This window comes from Labrus mixtus, chromosome 14 (genome assembly GCF_963584025.1).
Source record: "Labrus mixtus chromosome 14, fLabMix1.1, whole genome shotgun sequence".
NCBI lineage: Eukaryota > Metazoa > Chordata > Actinopteri > Labriformes > Labridae > Labrus > Labrus mixtus.
The window spans coordinates 22247461-22266038 of record NC_083625.1 but is presented as its reverse complement, the minus strand read 5'-3'; the positions used below and the strand labels follow the sequence as shown (position 1 = coordinate 22266038).

At 44.2% G+C, this 18578-nt stretch overlaps 1 protein-coding gene across 1 annotated transcript in view; it reads left to right on the top strand.

Moving 5' to 3' along the window:
* The first annotated feature begins 9027 nt into the window (after positions 1-9027).
* LOC132988660 (Na(+)/citrate cotransporter-like) overlaps positions 9028-18578 on the top strand; it is a 14998-nt gene continuing 5447 nt past the window's right edge. The window contains exons 1-8 of the mRNA XM_061056220.1: positions 9028-9370; positions 11826-11954; positions 12090-12226; positions 13747-13958; positions 15070-15237; positions 15374-15545; positions 15676-15798; positions 15946-16158. Coding sequence (XP_060912203.1) covers positions 9257-9370; positions 11826-11954; positions 12090-12226; positions 13747-13958; positions 15070-15237; positions 15374-15545; positions 15676-15798; positions 15946-16158 — 1268 coding nt within the window. The 5' untranslated portion in view covers positions 9028-9256. The remainder of the gene's footprint in view (positions 9371-11825; positions 11955-12089; positions 12227-13746; positions 13959-15069; positions 15238-15373; positions 15546-15675; positions 15799-15945; positions 16159-18578) is intronic.

Below are 18578 nucleotides of genomic sequence, written 5' to 3'. Positions count from 1 at the left end.
CTCGTGCACTTGTGTTTTCTTCCCCTGCAGATAGCAGTCCTGTGTAGCTTAGGTCGATGTGTTGAACTCCAGACAGCAGTTAACGGGATCATTTGCACCAATCATTAAAGGTCACATATCCTCCTCCTCTTCAACCAGTTAAAATAAGTCTCAGAGCTCCTCAAAACATGTCTGTGAAGTTTCTTGTTCTAAATCCACTCTGATCCTGTATTTGATCATGTCTATAAACCCCTCTATTTCAGTCCTGCTCAGAACAGGCTGTTTCTGTGTCTGTACCTTTAAATGTAAATGAGCTGTGTCTGACCACGCCCCCTCTCTGGAAGGGCTCGGGTTTCTCTGGCTTTCTCGCTCCATGTCCTATTGTTTACGGTGAGAAGGCAGACTCAGAGGGCAGAACAAACACCTAGCTGTGGGAGTGTCACCCACCTGGGGGAGGGGTTACTGCCCTTTGTGATGTCATGAAGGGAAAATCTCCAAACGGCCTGTTTGAGCACACATTTTCTGAAAAGTGGAGCAGGTAAAAGATGAAGAGGATGGACTTTTCTCATCATTGGGGGGTTTGTAGACAGACTAGGGACACATTAGAGTTAGAGGAACATGAAGGGTGTTTTACAGAATATGTGACCTCTAAGCTGGTCAGACTTCAACTGAAGCCCCGTCTGGGAACATGGTGGTTATCAGGTGTATCTGTGAACCTCTGACTCTTCTTCACACTAAAGAGTGATGGCCAGCTTCCCATTTCAGACCGGCTGTTACCATGAAGAGTAATGAGGGAATATAAAAAAAGGCATGGCAGTAAAAGCAAGCTGCTGATGCTGCAAAGAAGGCAAAAGAGGAAAAAGAAAATTCTTAATTTGTGAATACCATAAAACCACTGTTGGGCCACGCAGGCTTAGGACAGTCAAACCATGGACTTGGGCCTTTAAGATCACCAAGAGGCCCAAAAGGACTCTTTATCCCAGAATTCCCTGCGGTACTTCACACCTACGTGTGACGTAAAGGGGGGACCGGAACCTGAGGGAGACCCCACAGGAAGGGCGACCACGTGGGACGAAGCAATCTCCCCCTGTTCTTCTCCCCCCCCTCTCTCTCTTTCTCACACACACACACACACACACACACACACACACACACACACACACACACATTCACACCTCATTCACAAGGTGTGCTTGATAATGTTTGTTTGCTTAGATTAGTTTATAATAGTTATTTGTTTGATTAAGTTCATTGATTTTGGATTGACGTTGCTTTGTTTAAATAAATTCTGTTATAATTTAAGAGAGCAGTTGTTTGTGATTACTGGTGTATTTGCATTGTGATATAAGCTGGGTGCGAAGGCTTTGTGTACGGATTTCACGCCTTCAATTTATTAAATATAGTTATTAATTATTAATAATATTAGTAATTAAATAACTAATCTGAGACTGATTTGAGTGATATTTTGGTTATATTTCCCTGAGTACAGGGTGGTGCCCCAAAACGAGATTAAACACAGTTTAATGATATCTTATTTATATTATTAATAATTAGAAATAATTATTAAAGAATATAACCAAAGTTGACTTGATACAACCCCAACAAATGGTGCAGCCCGTGTGAGGCCTTCAATAAACCAGCTTTATTGCACTGTAAATGCACAGTAATCCGAACTTAAATCCTAAAAGGGATCTTTCTGAAGAAAATTATATTTTCTTTAAATTTTTTGTTGTTTAAGCAAAGCAGACATCAAGCTGTGGCTTAGTTGTGTTGTATGTTGTTGGTTAACAGTTAAAGCAATAACTGTTGTCCCCTTTGTGTCCATACAACAATTGGACATAAGGATGCAGCTAGTGTGACTTTCTCAATGAACTTGATTTGTTGTATTAATCCAGATTTTGATCCTGAAGTATTCTACTAAAGGATTGTGGTGCTCCTTGTTGTTTGAGAGCCATTTGGCCAGATGAGAGTGTAACCTCATCATTGTCGCATAGCCAGCTGTCTGAGAGGTGTGAGTTCCTCCCTTCCTTTGAAGACTTGAGGTGTGAATCCCCTCTCTTATCTTCCAGGATAGACTGCAGTGATCAATTGTGAAACCTAGATAAGATTTGCTCTGGTGTTGATCTAGCTTTGTTTAGCTTAGCGTTTTTTAACAGTAATCCACTGTGGTTCCATTTTATCACGAAAATGTGTACCAAGACCCTAGGTGAGCCGGGAGCTGAGACTCCTTTTGGATCAGACGACGGAGCACTGCAAGAAACTGCTGCCGGTCTGACGAACCTCTCCTCAGAGGAGAGTGCCAACCTATATAGCTATTCAATTAGCATTAGGGATAAGAAATTAGAGGAGCTAGTTGATCTTGTCAACCACAGAGCCAGGATCACCCTTAATAAAGACAGAATGTATGCAGAAGACATACATCAACTACGGGCCAAGGTTCGCTGTGGATCAGACGATCCACCCCTTCAAGACGTAGTTGCTAATCTTATCCACCTCCCTATAGGGCAGCTCGACAGTCTGAACTCCTACACCCTCAGCACATGTGAAGAGAAACTAAAGGGCTTGGTTGAATATGCAAATCAACCAACTGGGAAGCCAACACGCACAACTTCATATGTTCTAGGCAAAATTCTCCTCCTTTATCAGCGCAAATCAAATGTGCAGAACGAGATACACCGGGCACAGCTAGCCCGGGTACAAGAAGAAGGACAGATCCTGCGGGACGACTTCGAAAGATTGCAGGATAAACTAAAGACCTTGCAGGAAAATTGCATGGCCCTGCAGGAGGAGAATAAAACACTGCATGAAAGCAGCAAATCGGCCGAACAGAAGAAACGAAGTGACATGGTACCCAGATTTCAGGATAGGCAGATAAGTACTGCAGCCCCCATGTCAGCTGAGGAAACCTCAGACGAAGGATGGGAGACTGAACCAAGCACATGGAGGAGGGAGACAGACATGTTGAAGGATCTGGAGGAGAGGGGAAGATACCGCCGGGTCGACCCAGGCACAAAAGCGCACACGTCCTCAGACTACCCGGTAAAGAGCTGGGTGAGTAAAGATGAAGGGCGCCACGCCTCCCCAGACCATGAAGCACCGTCATGGGGAAATGCCCCAAGGCCCCCGCGTTCTGCAATACGCTTTGAGCCAAGAGAACCCTCACCCCGCAGGAAGAGGGACTTCACGCCCCCTAGAGACAGGGAGGAGGCACGGGTCCAATCGGGCACCGAATATTACCTGTCCCATGATAGACGGCCACGTCTGAGCCGAACACAAACCCCGCCACGGTTGCAACCGTACTACCGTGACAACCACAGGGCTTACGAGTCGTCAGACGACTCGGACGGCCCTCGCCAGCCTTCGGGTCAGGGTCTGCGAACCAGGCAGATAGAACCTCAGGCCAAAGATCTGAAGCGTTTTGACCCAGATAGCCCAGATTCAAGTATTAACGACTACCTTAGAGAAGTCGACCATTGTCTCCTTGACCTGCCTCATGCGTCCTCACAGGAAAAACTGAAACGGATCTGGAAGACTACGGCTAGGAGTGTCCGTGCTTTCATGGGGACACTCCCACCAAAGGTCCGATCCTTGCAGAAAGGAAACAAATCTGTTAGTCAGCACTTACAAACTGCCAAGCAGAAAGTGTTGGACATGTTTGAATTAATTCAGGGAGTACAGGTAAGCATGGAGCAAGACATATCGTCAGGATATGACTCCGATCCTGGACCAAGCCCCTCAAGAGATCAAACAACCCTGCTGAAAAAGCTCAGTAAAGAACCGAGCAGCCAGGACAACCCAAGGACTGAAGGAATAAGTCTATTTTTCCCTGATTTTGACTGTGGAGCCCCCCTCCTTGGGGAAACACCCCAGTTCCCTGACAGCTGTGACACCCTTTCACACCTTCACAGGTTGGAATCACCACATAGGAAGGGGGGTGACTTCTCGGCCCCCAGAGGCAGAGATAACACCCGGCCCCCTCCTGCTACCTGTAGGTTCCCATCGCAGGATTCACAGCTGAGGAATATCCAAACCTCAGATGACTCGGATGGCTCCCTTTTACCCAGAGATCAAAGAATGCGCATAAGGCTCATTGAATCTATGGCACAGGATGTAGAGCGGTTTGACCCAGATAACTCAGACCGCTGCATCGATGATTACCTCAGAGCGATTAACCTGTGTCTCAGTGATGTACCTGATGCATCCACAAGAGAAAAACTCAGGCTGATCTGGAAGACAACTTCCAAGGGTGTCCGTAACTTCACGACTACCCTTCAGCCTGAGATCAGATACCAGTACTCTGCACTCTGCAATGCTTTGCGCCAGGAATACTCCACCTACATTGACCCTGCATCTGCCCTTCTTAGTGCTTTCAGTATCCTGCACCAGAAGCACGAGGCCCCCAAAGATTATTACTGGCGCCTAAGATCTGCATATTTCCAGGGACGTGAGGCTCCAGGTTTGGAAGAGAACCAAACTTTTAAGTCCATCTTCATGCACAATCTGCATGGCTGCGTGCGGTCAGATGTCACCCTGCATAGTCGTACACATCAGCTTAGTATGAAAGAGATCAAGAAATTCGCACAGGTGGTTTGGCAGACACGCTTATGTCACGTGACACGTGAGGGCAACAAGAGACCACATCACTGGCAGAATAGAGAACAGAGCCAGGGGGGTGAACGTGGGACTCAACCACAGAGTAGGTTCCAGCCTGGAGAACTGAGAACTACCAGATCCAAACGGAACTCTCGGGATGGCCGTAGCCTGAGACAGAAGGGTCGGTATAACCGGAGTTCCTACGAGCTCCCTAAGGAAGCAAGTTCTGCCAGGGAGTTGGAGCGCATGAAAGAGGTGGCAGGTCAGGGGGCCTCCCTCGCTTACAGAGAACCCGATTCTGACTCCACATAGGAGTGGGGTATAGCCTCCATTCTGGAAACACAACAATGTCGCTCTACCGACATGAATGTTTCCTAGTCCCTGTTTTGTGTTTTGACATTGGTAGGGAGACACATAATGTACATGTACATTTACACACCTACATGCCACAAACACCTTCCCACAGGCTTACTCCTGCCCAGGCTAGGAGTTCACAAATCTACACCTGATACTCTTCTCTTTCTCTCCTCCTCTTGTCTGTTTGTTTCATTTGTTTTGTTAAAGAATGCACCTTGAGTAGCAAAGCTTTGCTAATGCCTGGTTATGTTGTATGCCTAGCTTTAGACATAATTAGACAGTCTGCCCAGACTTTGCCTCAGTGTCTGCCCAGACCGAATGCCTCTCAAAATGTATGGACTGTTGCTCACTAACTATTTGAACGTTTGTCTCCTAACACATGGACTGTTGGCCCTATTTGCCCTAAAGACTGTGACCCGCAATCCCATTCTTCAGGACAAAGGGGGGATGTTGGGCCACGCAGGCTTAGGACAGTCAAACCATGGACTTGGGCCTTTAAGATCACCAAGAGGCCCAAAAGGACTCTTTATCCCAGAATTCCCTGCGGTACTTCACACCTACGTGTGACGTAAAGGGGGGACCGGAACCTGAGGGAGACCCCACAGGAAGGCGGCCAGGTGATAAAACTCTGAGACTCCCCTTGTTCTCTCTCTTACCACGCGCTGACTTGAAGTGCTCGGAGACCAAAGCTCACCTCCTGTTTTCTGCAACAATCTTCCTTTGTTTTAAGTTTTGGCGCGCAGGTAATCCGCGGCCGGCAGTGTTCCAAATTCCGAGCTCGGATTGTCCAGTGAACGCATCTCAGTTTCTCGGAGAGCGTCAGACTATAACAGATTATCAGAAAGATAACGGTCTTATTCCGTCCTGCAACGAAAGGACATCAACGGACATCTTTCCCCTCGACGGAGAACCAACGAAGCCGCTCTTGCCGTAAGGGACCCTCGCCGCCATCAGACACCTCTACACCAGGACAGACAGAAGATCTGTTTTATCGCCGGACTCCTTTTTCCTTCACCGATCGCAGGCAAAGCGACCCACAAGTGAGGCTTAATTAGGTCTGGGCAGAATTAGCTTTAGAGAGTGTTTTTAACAATTGATTGATTGAAGCAGAAACTGTAATTTTTATCTTTGTTGGACCGCTGCGTCCTGAGTTTTACCTGTTTAAAACTCTTGTTGTTGTTTCGGACCGCTGCGTCCTATATGTGTTTAGCGTAACAGCGTTATAACCGGGTATTATTCTTCTGATCAGAAAGGCCAGTGTAAGCCGTATTAACTTGAATTCGGCCATTGGTTTTGTTTCTGTCAATGAAGGGAATTACTCCGAGTTGTGGTGCGGGATTCGGACTGTGATCCGGCCTCTTCAGGCACGCATTTCTCTCCTCCTCTACGCTCCTTTTTATCCTCTTTTCTTCCCCCATTACGCATATAGGCTACACACCCACACACACACACAGATCTATACACTCGCGGCCATCCAGACGCCTCAGAGACACAGATCGTGTAGGGCCGAACTCGGTCTCTTTTAGACATTAAGGCCACATTAGGTCTTTGTTAGGTGTGTGCCATCGGAAGGGCGACCACGTGGGACGAAGCAATCTCCCCCTTTTCTTCTCCCCCCCCCCTCTCTCTTTCTCACACACACACACACACACACACACACACACACACACACACACACACATTCACACCTCATTCACAAGGTGTGCTTGATAATGTTTGTTTGCTTAGATTAGTTTATAATAGTTATTTGTTTGATTAAGTTCATTGATTTTGGATTGACGTTGCTTTGTTTAAATAAATTCTGTTATAATTTAAGAGAGCAGTTGTTTGTGATTACTGGTGTATTTGCATTGTGATATAAGCTGGGTGCGAAGGCTTTGTGTACGGATTTCACGCCTTCAATTTATTAAATATAGTTATTAATTATTAATAATATTAGTAATTAAATAACTAATCTGAGACTGATTTGAGTGATATTTTGGTTATATTTCCCTGAGTACAGGGTGGTGCCCCAAAACGAGATTAAACACAGTTTAATGATATCTTATTTATATTATTAATAATTAGAAATAATTATTAAAGAATATAACCAAAGTTGACTTGATACAACCCCAACACCACTACTACTAAAAAGCCCGTCCCATTGAAGGCCCAGGGTCTTTTACTTGCCTGGTGTTGCTGCATACAAATAAAGGCAGCTCTCAGTCCAAGGCTCCTCTGTGTGTTTATTGATTAAATAGTTTGTTGATCAAACACGAGGAGAAGAACCTGCACAACTCAAAAAACAAGAATGAACTTGTGTCCTAAACAGTCCTGCAAGTGGAAAGTCTCCTCCTGAGGGTCTGGGGGGCTGCTCCTGCAGGACCAGACCTAAGAAAAATAAAATCTTCACCCTCTCCCTCCTTTGACCCCAAAACCCCAGCGGCAGTCCGTTACCCCCCAACATAAACATTACACAAACCCCTCACCACATCAACACATTTAACACATAACATACACCTTCCTCAATCCTTTCTTCTCCCTCTTAAGTCCACCAGTTACAAAAAGAAGTGGTCCCTGTTCACGTTTAAGTAATACATGGTTGGTCTAAGGGTGTCTTGCTTAGGGGGCAAGAGGTCCCAGGGTTCTGGATGTGCCCAAATGATTGAAAAGAAACATTTATCGAGGTCCATGTTGAGGTGCTGAGCTCCTTACTAGAGTGAGGTTTAGTCATGATAAATAACCTCACATGTTGGATCCTATGGGGCGCCGATTGTAAAGTTGCACACACTACAAATAACAACAACATTTCTCCACATTTAGCCCTAAAACATCACTTTTTATTCACATTTAGAGAAATATTTGTGAACTTTGTCATATTTACTTTTGTGAATAAACACATTGTGATGCATTTCAAAGTTGACTAAATAAATATTAACTTAATGTCAGTCAGCACACACATGCTGCCCCCTCTCAGCAGAGTAAACACAGGAGGGAATCGGATCTCCTGTTTACGTCAGGATCATCTCACCTTTACATTTTCAGCACCGACTAAAAACTTCAGTTTGAGTTTGAAAAGAGGCGTAAAGAGGATCCTATGGGGCGCCGATTGTAAAGTTGCACACACTACAAATAACAACAACATTTCTCCACATTTAGCCCTAAAACATCACTTTTTATTCACTTTTAGAGAAATATTTGTGAACTTTGTCATATTTACTTTTGTGAATAAAAATGTAAGCTAATTTCATTGGCAAATATAAATGTTAAATATTATATCTAAATGTTAAATGTTATATATAAATGTTAAAAATACATGTCCTGATTCTAAATATTTAGCTTTGATCCTATATATTTAGCTAAGATTATAAATATTTATAATCAAAGCTAAATATATAGAATATAAACTAAATATTTAGCAACGATTTCTAAATATTTAGCTAAGATTTCTAAATATTTAGCTAAGATTTCTAAATATTTAGCTTTGATTTCTAAATATTTAACTTTGATTTCTAAATATTTAGCTTTGATTTCTAAATATTTAACTAAGACTTTAAATATTTAGCAACGATTTCTAAATATTTAGCTAAGACTCTAAATATTTAGCTAAGACTCTAAATATTGAGCTTTGATTCTTAGCTCAATATTTAGAGTCTTAGCTAAATATTTAGAAGTCGTTGCTAAATATTTAGTTTATATTCTATATATTTAGCTTTGATTATAAATATTTATAATCTTAGCTAAATATATAGGATCAAAGCTAAATATTTAGAATCACGACATGTATTTTTAACATTTATATATAACATTTAACATTTAGATATAATATTTAACATTTATATTTGCCAATGAAATTATCTTACATTTTTATTCACAAAAGTAAATATGACAAAGTTCACAAATATTTCTCTAAATGTGAATAAAAAGTGATGTTTTAGGGCTAAATGTGGAGAAATGTTGTTGTTATTTGTAGTGTGTGCAACTTTACAATCGGCGCCCCATAGGATCCTCTTTACGCCTCTTTTCAAACTCAAACTGAAGTTTTTAGTCGGTGCAGAAAATGTAAAGGTGAGATGATCCTGACGTAAACAGGAGATCCGATTCCCTCCTGTGTTTACTCTGCTGAGAGGGGGCAGCATGTGTGTGCTGACTGACATTAAGTTAATATTTATTTAGTCGACTTTGAAATGCATCACAATGTGTCGGAGAGAGAGAGAGAGAGAGAGAGAGAGAGAGAGAGTAATAAGGCGGCAGACAGTGTGAGCAGCAGAAAGTGAAAAGAGTCTCACTGATACAGCTCCTCTCTGACTTTTACACTTCATCTTCATCGTCTTCTTCGTAGTCGACCATGTCGGTTCTTCCTCTGCGGGTGAAAATGCTGCGGCGGGTCTGGAGGTTGAAGGGGGTCTTCATCCTGGTCTGCAGCCCGTTTATCCTGCTGCCGCTCGCCCTCAGCACCACGGTGAGACCACTGAGCAGCTTAACGAGCAATTCACTAACACGTTTACCGAGCAGGTGATGGAGCCCTGACCACCATCACATAGAAGTTACATCATAAATCTATACTTTATTTCAATTCACTCTAACCTCAGTGATGTTTTGAATATCTGACTTTAGTGAAGTTACATTCGGGTTCAAATGTGCTCGACATGCAGAATCATGTATATCTGTATATTGCTTCGCAGCGACAGTATTAGTTTACAGCAGAACAGTGAGCAGGTTACGTTCACAGCTTTCTGTCACTGATTGACAAACAGATTCCAAACTGTTTAAACGTTCACTGTTTCAGGTTACTGAGAAGCTTTCTGAAAAGAAGAAAACAAACTGATCTCATCAGAGCAGCTCTGATCTAATCAGCTGGAACAACACCGCTGTGTCTGATCTGTTCTCTCTGTAAAAAAAACTCTCTGTTGAACTGAAGATCCTGCACTCAAATAGTGATTTCACACCTGCAGGAAACAACAGAAATCTGATATTTTCCGTGCTGAGCGTCATGTGTGAACACAAACAGCTGAATGTTTCTCTCTTCACCCGGAGTTTCTCCTCCAGCCTCCTCGTATTTATTCTGTAGAAAGTCAGAGTGAGCTGATGTGAGAACGCAGCAGGATATAATCAGGAGAATTCACCTGGAGCGAGTGGGAGGGGGTGGTGATGTTTATTCTCTGTGATCGCTGCACGACCATAGACTGTCTGCACGCCACCTCTACCATCTCTGTGCTCTAATGAACCTGCTGCATTATGTTTCCTGTTCTCCAGTATGTTCTTCTCCACTCTTTAGTTCAGATTGTGATTCTGTTCTACTACACGTAGCATTGATAGAAAGACAGATATTCTCATTATAGCGTCGAATAGAAAACTGTTGCCTGAACGCTTCTTCCACATCGCTCTTTTTACATTGTGTCTTATCTCAGGAGACCCCACCCCCTAACAGGGATAGTCTCCCACTGTGAGATGCATGTGTGAACAACCAGACCAGGAGAATATCCGGAGCAGTCTTCCTGGAATGATCTAGATATTTTCAGGAGTGTTCGTATGAAAGCAGCTAAAGATACACCACAAAGTGTTGGAGGAAAAATAAACATAAAGTACCAAAACTAAAAGTGTTTACTGTCCAAAAGAGCTTTTCTAAACTAGTACAAACATATATTTATCACTGGATAATGTTAAAAGTGTTATTTATCAAATTCAAAGTGTTTTAGAGAGTTAAAAACAAAACTTTTGACATACAGGGAGACACCAAGAGGCTCGGCAGCTGGAGTTGTTGCCCCCTGGTTTCGCTACAGGCGAGTCCCATGTTGGTTGGTATGAAACGCTATAACTTAACGTTTGTATGAACACAAACAGTGACAGGGAGCAGTGTGAGGGGTGGGGGGGGTCACAGGGCGAGCGCTCACATATTGTTTCCATCCACCCTGTTTGGATTTGAGAGATCGGACTCTCCATCGTCACAGCTGGATTCTGGAGTCCAGCAGGTGAAGCGCTAGGTTGTAAATCCTCCCAGATCAGGAGCACATGCACACCGTGGACGGGGGCGCACGTGAGATTAAAGCTCCGCTGCAGGAGTTCGTATCAACACATCTTCAGTTTCTGCAGGAACTGTTGTTGTTTTTAAACTTTTACAGGATTATGTAACACGGCGGTGATTTAATAAACACAGCTGTTCATTATTTACATCTGACAGGTTTACACTTTAGTGTTGTAGTCTCAAGACCACTTTCTGAAGGTCTCGTCTCAGAATCGAAATCATTTTTCCTCGGGCCTTGTCTAGGTCTCAGACTGGGCGGACTCCAGATTTTAAATCAAGACCGGTCAAAACCACTACTGATTGGCTATTTCTCCACATCGTGACTATAAGGAAAATGCCTCTTTATAAAAGAACAAATAATAACTTTACAATTCATTTGTAGTTTGATTTTTATCCCCCGGTTATGGCCACAACCTTCCCGGTTTTATGGTGAGGGACACGCCCCCTGCACACAAGATGATGATTTTTCGGTGATATTTATTGTCTTGGTCTCACCCTGCCTTGTTCCCGGTCTTGACTCGGTCTCGCCCTGCCTTGTTCCCGGTCTTGACTCGGTCTCGTCCTGCCTTGGTCTCAGTCTTGACTCGGTCTCGTCCTGCCTTGGTCTCAGTCTTGACTCTGTCTCGCCCTAAAAACTCAAATCTTAGTCTGACACTTTGTCTAGCATGAACAGGATAAAGATCTTATTTCTCTTTTGGTAGATATTTCTCACTTTCTTAATATCTAAACACACACATTCAAATCAACACCCTCAGTTTATGTTCTTTCTTTTCATTGTTGTTCGTGCTCACAGTAAAGACTTAAACTGAGTCTCGTTTACACATGCAGGTCCTTCATGTCACTACATGATGTCCTGGAAATCTTAAGGGTTCTTGTGTGTTTTTGTGTGCAGGAGGCGGCCTGTGCTTATGTCATAGGCCTCATGGCGGTGTACTGGTGCACAGAGGTGCTGCCTCTGGCGGTGACGGCGCTCCTGCCGACCATCCTGTTCCCCGTCCTCGGCATCATGCAGTCCAAAGACGTAAGAAACACAAACTCCTCCATGCAGATCAGTCACTGATTGGATAAGAGAATCACAATCAATCAAACGGGTGTCTTTCTTTTCTGTTCCATCTGTGAATCCTGTGACAAAGGTGTGGGTGTTGTGCTCTTTCAGGTGTGCATGCAGTACCTGAAGGACACCAACATGCTGTTCGTGGGTGGGCTGATGGTGGCCGTGGCGGTGGAGCACTGGAACCTCCACAAACGCATCGCGCTCAGAGTCCTCCTGCTGGTCGGTGTTCGACCTGCCCTGTGAGTCTATAAAAATGAGTTCATGATCTCAAGTCTTCTTCAACACAGCAGGATGTTCATTTAGCAAAACACAGTTCCAGAGACTAGAGAGCAGGGGAGGAGTCAGGGTGGGGCTAACTGTGATTGACAAGATGCTGCCATGGCAACCTGAAAACTGTCTTCTTCAAGTATTCCTTTTTTCCTTTCTTTTGCCTTTATTTGATAGGACAGTGGACAGAGTGAGACCGGAATGACATGCAGGAAAGGAGCCACAGGACAGACTTGAACTAGGGCCGCCCGCTTGGTGGACTTTAGCTTCCTAAACCTAACCTAACCGCTAGGCCATGTGTGCCCAAGGGATTCCATTTTTTTAATGTCATGAAATGTCATGTGGGTGCAAATATTTAGTATTTGGTGCTGTTGGATGTTGATTTGCAGGAGACTCGGAGGTAGATGAATCGGGGGATTATCAGAGTCAGGAATGTCCTTTACCAAATTTCATGGCAATCCAATATTGGTTGAGATATTTAACTTCAGACTGTTGGTTCCAGTTGTTGTGATAGAAAGCGATAGAAAATACTTTTTCCACCCCCAGATGGATAACTCCTCTTAATCTTTCTTCATTGACAAATTTTGGTTTTCACAGGAATCATGCTGTGACGCTTTGCAAGACAGCACTCCCCACTGTTGTTGCTAAATTTGCACAATTTGAGGCAATGGTTTGGTTTCAAAGTTTGTCAGCCGATGGGGGCCCCCCTCTACTTGCCAGAGGCCCCAAGCAGTTGCCTGCCTTGCCTGTTGACAAGCAGCGCCTCTGGCCACGCTGATAGCTTGGCTAAAAACATAGATAGGGTTCCTTTGACTCAAATCTAGTGCTGATCATTGCTAAAATCTTTATATTGTTGGGGGGAAGGAGAGAATCCGCTGTACTCGCTATATGACGCATCAATCCACCCCTGCATTCTTTAGATCCACTTATTTGGGGTTTGTCAAAATGATGGCGAGGAAGTTTGTCAAGAAGTCTCCATTCCAGGGCGCTGGTGGCTCAGTGGTTAGGCGCGCGCCGCATGTATGGAGGCTGTATTCCTCCAAGTGGGCGGCCCAGGTTCAAATCCAACCTGTGGCTCTTTTCCCGCATGTAAGTGATTCCCCACACTCTCTCTCTTACTGATTTCCAATTCTATCCACTGTCCTATCTCTCCAATAAAGGCACAAAAAGCAAAAAAATACATATTTTAAAATAAAGAAGCCTCCATTCCCAGCAGTATTTCCAGCTCCTTCAGGGGTAATCTCAGGCATTCCCAGGCCAGATGAGAGAATAACTTTTCTAACAGGTTCAGGTCCACATTGTGTCCTATGCTTGTTGGATTTGTCCAAAGGATGGTTCAAGGAGGTGTTAACTGTTCCTACTGGTTTACTTTGTACCACAAGGGTTTTCATAATCCCATGATCCAGTCTCCGGTTCTCTGGTCTTATTTGATGTTGAAGATTGTTGTAGCATCAACACCTTTTCGATGATCTTCTCTCCCTTTGTTTCCCAGTTTGATGTTGGGCTTCATGGGAGTCACAGCCTTCCTGTCCATGTGGATCAGCAATACAGCCACCACAGCAATGATGGTCCCCATCGTCCAGGCTGTTCTGGACCAGCTCAACGGCAAAGTGGAGCCCGAACCTTCCTCCACAGGACGACGAGGCATTGTTGTTCTACATCAGGAACATCAGGGGAACACCAGCAGCATCCTGCAAAATAATGGTACGAAGTTCCTGGAGAATGGTGAACTGTACAGCCGCTTTACACTCATAGGTTAGATTAACCTGTTTGGATAATATAGCCATAGAAATTAGATCTACCTAAATGGTAAATGGACTTGAGCTTGTATTGCTCTTTTCTAGTCTTCTGACTACTCAAAGCGTTTTGACACCACATGTCACACCTACACATTCACACACTGATGGTAGAAGCTGCTGAGTAAAGAGTCCATCAGTATTAACGCATCCATTCATGCACATTCATATGCCGCAGACGAAGCAACGGGAGAAATTCGGGGTTAAGTGTCTTGCCCAAAGACACATCGGACATGTGGCCAGTGGCGATTCTAGAGTCAGTTGGGGCCCAAGGCAAAAATCAGTTGGGGGACCCTCCAACCAACTTTCAGCAGGACAATGAGAGTGAATGCGGTCAGATGGGCAAATCTTAGGGAGGTTTCCTAATGTTGTTGCAAATTTGCACATTATGGGTTGCTGCTTTAGGTTAAAGTTTGTCAGCCCTCTGGGGCCCCAGACCAGTAAGTTGCCTGCCTTGCCTGTTGACAAGCAGTGCCTCTGCATGTAGCTGCAGGAGCTTGGGATCAAACCCCTAACCTTCTGGTTGAGAGACAACCCGACTCTACCAACTGAGCCACAGCCTGATGACAGGTGTTACGTGAAGGCTCAGTGGTCAAGGGCAGAGGGTACGAAGTAGGAAGTCAGTCCAACATGGTCCAACCTTATCAACAGGAAAAACTCTCCCTTATTGAGAGGAGAAACTTTCCTTGCTCTTGTCTAGTTTTCATGTGGACGGACCCCGATGTTACTTTTTTAAGGAGTGAAAGAACCAAAAAAACATGTTAACAGCTTGACCACTTTTTGTGATGAGTACGAGACATTTTGTCTCACACTGCAAATTTTCTCGATTAATAGAAAAATAAACACATTGGACTCAGTGTGCAAGGTGTCTGTACGTAACAGTAGTCCAAAAAAAGTGTGAAAGGCCTTTACTGGATCGTAGCAGGGTTGGTAGGCTCTTTTGTCTACTTTTTTTTCTCAGGGATTTATAAATACTGTTCTTGGAGCTCTGAATCCTCCCTTCCAAACATTTCCACCAGGTCTGAATGGGCTGACTCCATCACAAGGCAACTCAGAGAAAACCAGCAGCCTACAGGAAGTGACCCCTGAGCAGAAAGAGTCTTCAGAGGGTCAGACGGAAAGACAGGAGATCCTCAAACCGATTCCAGAGGACAAGCCTCCATCAGACTGCACCGACAGCAGGCCTGGTGAGTCCAAGGAGAATAGTTAATATAAGAACTAAGGAATCTATAAAAGGGACTGTAGTGACTTTGTAGTTAATGAACTGAAAGATGCTAACAGTTCTTTAAGTCTCTCTTTAAACTTTGCTTGTGGTCGTTTCAGTGGAGACGGTCCGCTGTCAGATGGAGTTGGAGGAGCTGAGCGACGATGAAGATGAGAGGAAGACGATGAGTAAAGGACTCCTGCTGTGTGTGTGCTACGCTGCAAGCATCGGAGGCATCGCTACTCTGACCGGAACTGGACCAAACCTGGTTCTGATTGGACAGATGAGCCAGTAGGTGCTAAAACACAAACACTGGTGCCATGGGGACCTTCTTGTCTGTATTCAGCAATCCAGACATTTGATGAACAGAAGATTATCCTGATCATCTTTTTCTCACTTCCTGTCTGGGTTTTTCTTGTAGACTCTTTCCTCAGAACGGTGATGTCATCAACTTTGCATCCTGGTTCGCGTTCGCCTTTCCCACCATGATACTGACCCTTACACTGGCCTGGTTCTGGCTGCAGTTCCTCTACATCGGCTGCAAGTGAGTCGCTTCACTGGAACAAACAAAAATCTTAATTTAACTTTGACCTTCCTGTTTGTCAGTTCATGATCTTGACACCATTTCTCATCAAAAATACTAAAGAAAACTACCAAGCGTTACTTAAACACGTCTTTTGACCCATTGCAGCCTGCGGAGGACGTGGGGATGCGGGACGGTGAAGTCAGAGAAGGAGCTAGCAGCGTACAAGGTGATAAGAGACGAATATCTACGCCTGGGGAAGATGAGTTATGGGGAGAAAAATGTTCTGGCTCTCTTCCTTCTTATGGTGGTGCTGTGGTTCACACGAGATCCCCGCTTCATGGACGGCTGGGCCACGCACATCTTCAACTCCAGGGCCGAGTGAGTATCAGAACGTACAGCATCTGTTGTATCATTTGACTAAAGGAGCGTTCGGACACAAACAAAGCAAATGTTTCATCCCGGTCACATAAAAAGTCAACCAGAAGACACAAATGAAAATGAAAATGTAAAATTCTCCTAGAAACCCCATCGGAAATTATTCTCTTAAGTTGTTATTCTTAAATTTTCCACCAGAGCTTTTATGTCTTTGGGCTGTTTTTAGAAGGTTTTGATTTCATATCTACATCGGCTTGGGCTGTGTGGCCGCAGATTTAAAGGTCTCATATTCAAAATCCTCTTCACCATGTTTCTCTAACACTAATATGTGTCTCTAGTCTGTCTACAAAACCCCCTTCTTTTACCTCCTCCACTTTTCAGAAAATGTGTGCTCAAACATAAACTGAGTCTGCCTTCTCACCGTAAACAATAGGACATGGAGCGAGAAAGGCCGAGACACCCGAGCCCTTCCAGAGAGGGGGCGTGGTCAGACACAGCTCATTTACATTTAAAGGTACAGACACAGAAACAGCCTGTTCTGAGCAGGGCTGAAATAGAGGGGTTTACAGACATGATCAAATACAGGATCAGAGTGGATTTAGAACAAGAAACTTCACACACATGTTTTGAGGAGCTCTGAGACTTATTTTAACTGGTTGAAAAGGAGGAGGATATGTGATCTTTAATGATTGGTGCAAATGATCCCGTTAACTGCTGTCTGGAGTTCATCTTTAACAGAAACACTTCTTTGTGTTCACATTTATGTGTGTGTGTGTGTGTGTGTGTGTGTGTGTGTGTGTGTGTGTGTGTGTGTGTGTGTGTGGGTGTGTGTGTGGGTGTATATGTATGTTCAGTGCTGTTCCTGCATTAATGTAAAGTGGAAAAAGATCAAGTTTAGAGGAATGAATTAACTCAAACTGCAGGTGAAGCGAGATGTGGCCTCAGGGCAACATTCATGAACACACAGGAATCAGAGGTGAAGAACAAACAAGAGGAAACGTCACGGGTACAAGCGGTAAACTTTGGTGTCACGTCACCAGCACAGGGTCGACCTGTGGTACTGAACTGAGATCACCTGCATCAGGCTGGCATCATCTCTGCTTTTAGTGTTTGCACAAGTTATCTGACTGAAAGAGGAAGGCAATGTGTCCAAACTGCAGGAATCAAACTGTTTTAGTTCCAGTGGACGTCACAATCAGAGCTGAATTTGATCTTATTATTACATTTAAATAACATTTGCTGGCTTCTGAGATTCCAAACGTGACAAAAGTGTCCCTCTAAATCTTCAGCTTACTAATGTGATAATCACTCGGCCTCCAGCTGAAAATGGAAAGTTGAACAGGAATTTAAGATGCTAAACTTCAGAAATAAGATCTCTGTTAGTTTCAGTCTGTTAAGCAGAGCCTGCAGAGTGACATCACATGGAAACTTGAGTATCAAGATTCAGATCATGCACCAAATGTCTGAATGTAAACACTCAGTATAACCAGGGGTAAGACAAGTCCAGGGCTGCCAGTGGCTCCACGCTTAATCCAACACTTCATGAAGTGTGGAGACGCTCTGGAGATGTTACCATGACGATGATGCGAGTGTTGTTGTTGTTTTTTAATCGTCCTTTCTTGCTCAATTCAGGGAGGAAGCTTTGTTTGAAACAGTGAAACTCATCTCACATGTTTAGAGTGTGTCCTCTTAATAAAGTGTAAAAAAGTTTCTCATCATCTTTATGTGGACAGAACTGAGCTCCGTCAGTGTGAGAGTGCAGCTCCGTCAGTGTGAGAGTGCAGCTCAGTCAGTGTGAGAGTGCAGCTCCGTCAGCGTGAGAGTGCAACTCCGTCAGCGTGAGGGTGCAGCTCCGTCAGCGTGAGGGTGCAGCTCCGTCAGCGTGAGAGTGCAACTCCGTCAGCGTGAAAGTGCAACTCCGTCAGCGTGAAAGTGCAACTCCCTGCAGAGTAAAGGTGCAGATAGTTTCTCTCCGCATTCACAAGAGCTAACTGTGTTTGTGTCTGAGATCATCAGAGCTATATGCTTTGATAATCATATCTGGAGATGGAGCAGATAGCGGGAGAACATGATGAACAATTTTTGGAGATATCTTAATCCATCATTAGAGAATCCGGACCTGACAGCTTTATCTTGTCTCACCTGGCCCCGCCCCCTTCCACCTTTTACCTAATTTCTTACCCAAACACACTCATTCATAAACTACCTGCTGGGTCACATGACCGGCAGATGACGTCATAGATCGATCTGTTTGTCCTATTAGGTGTTTTTGTCCCGCTGGCTGTCGTGTTTTCATTGAATGTGTGACGAAAACACAAGCAAGGTCAGCACCTAGAAAGTCACTGGAGAATAAAAAACAGGACCGAAGTTCTCAGAACAGAGAAGAACAAATCAATTAGAAATTTGCTTTACTTACTTTAAAG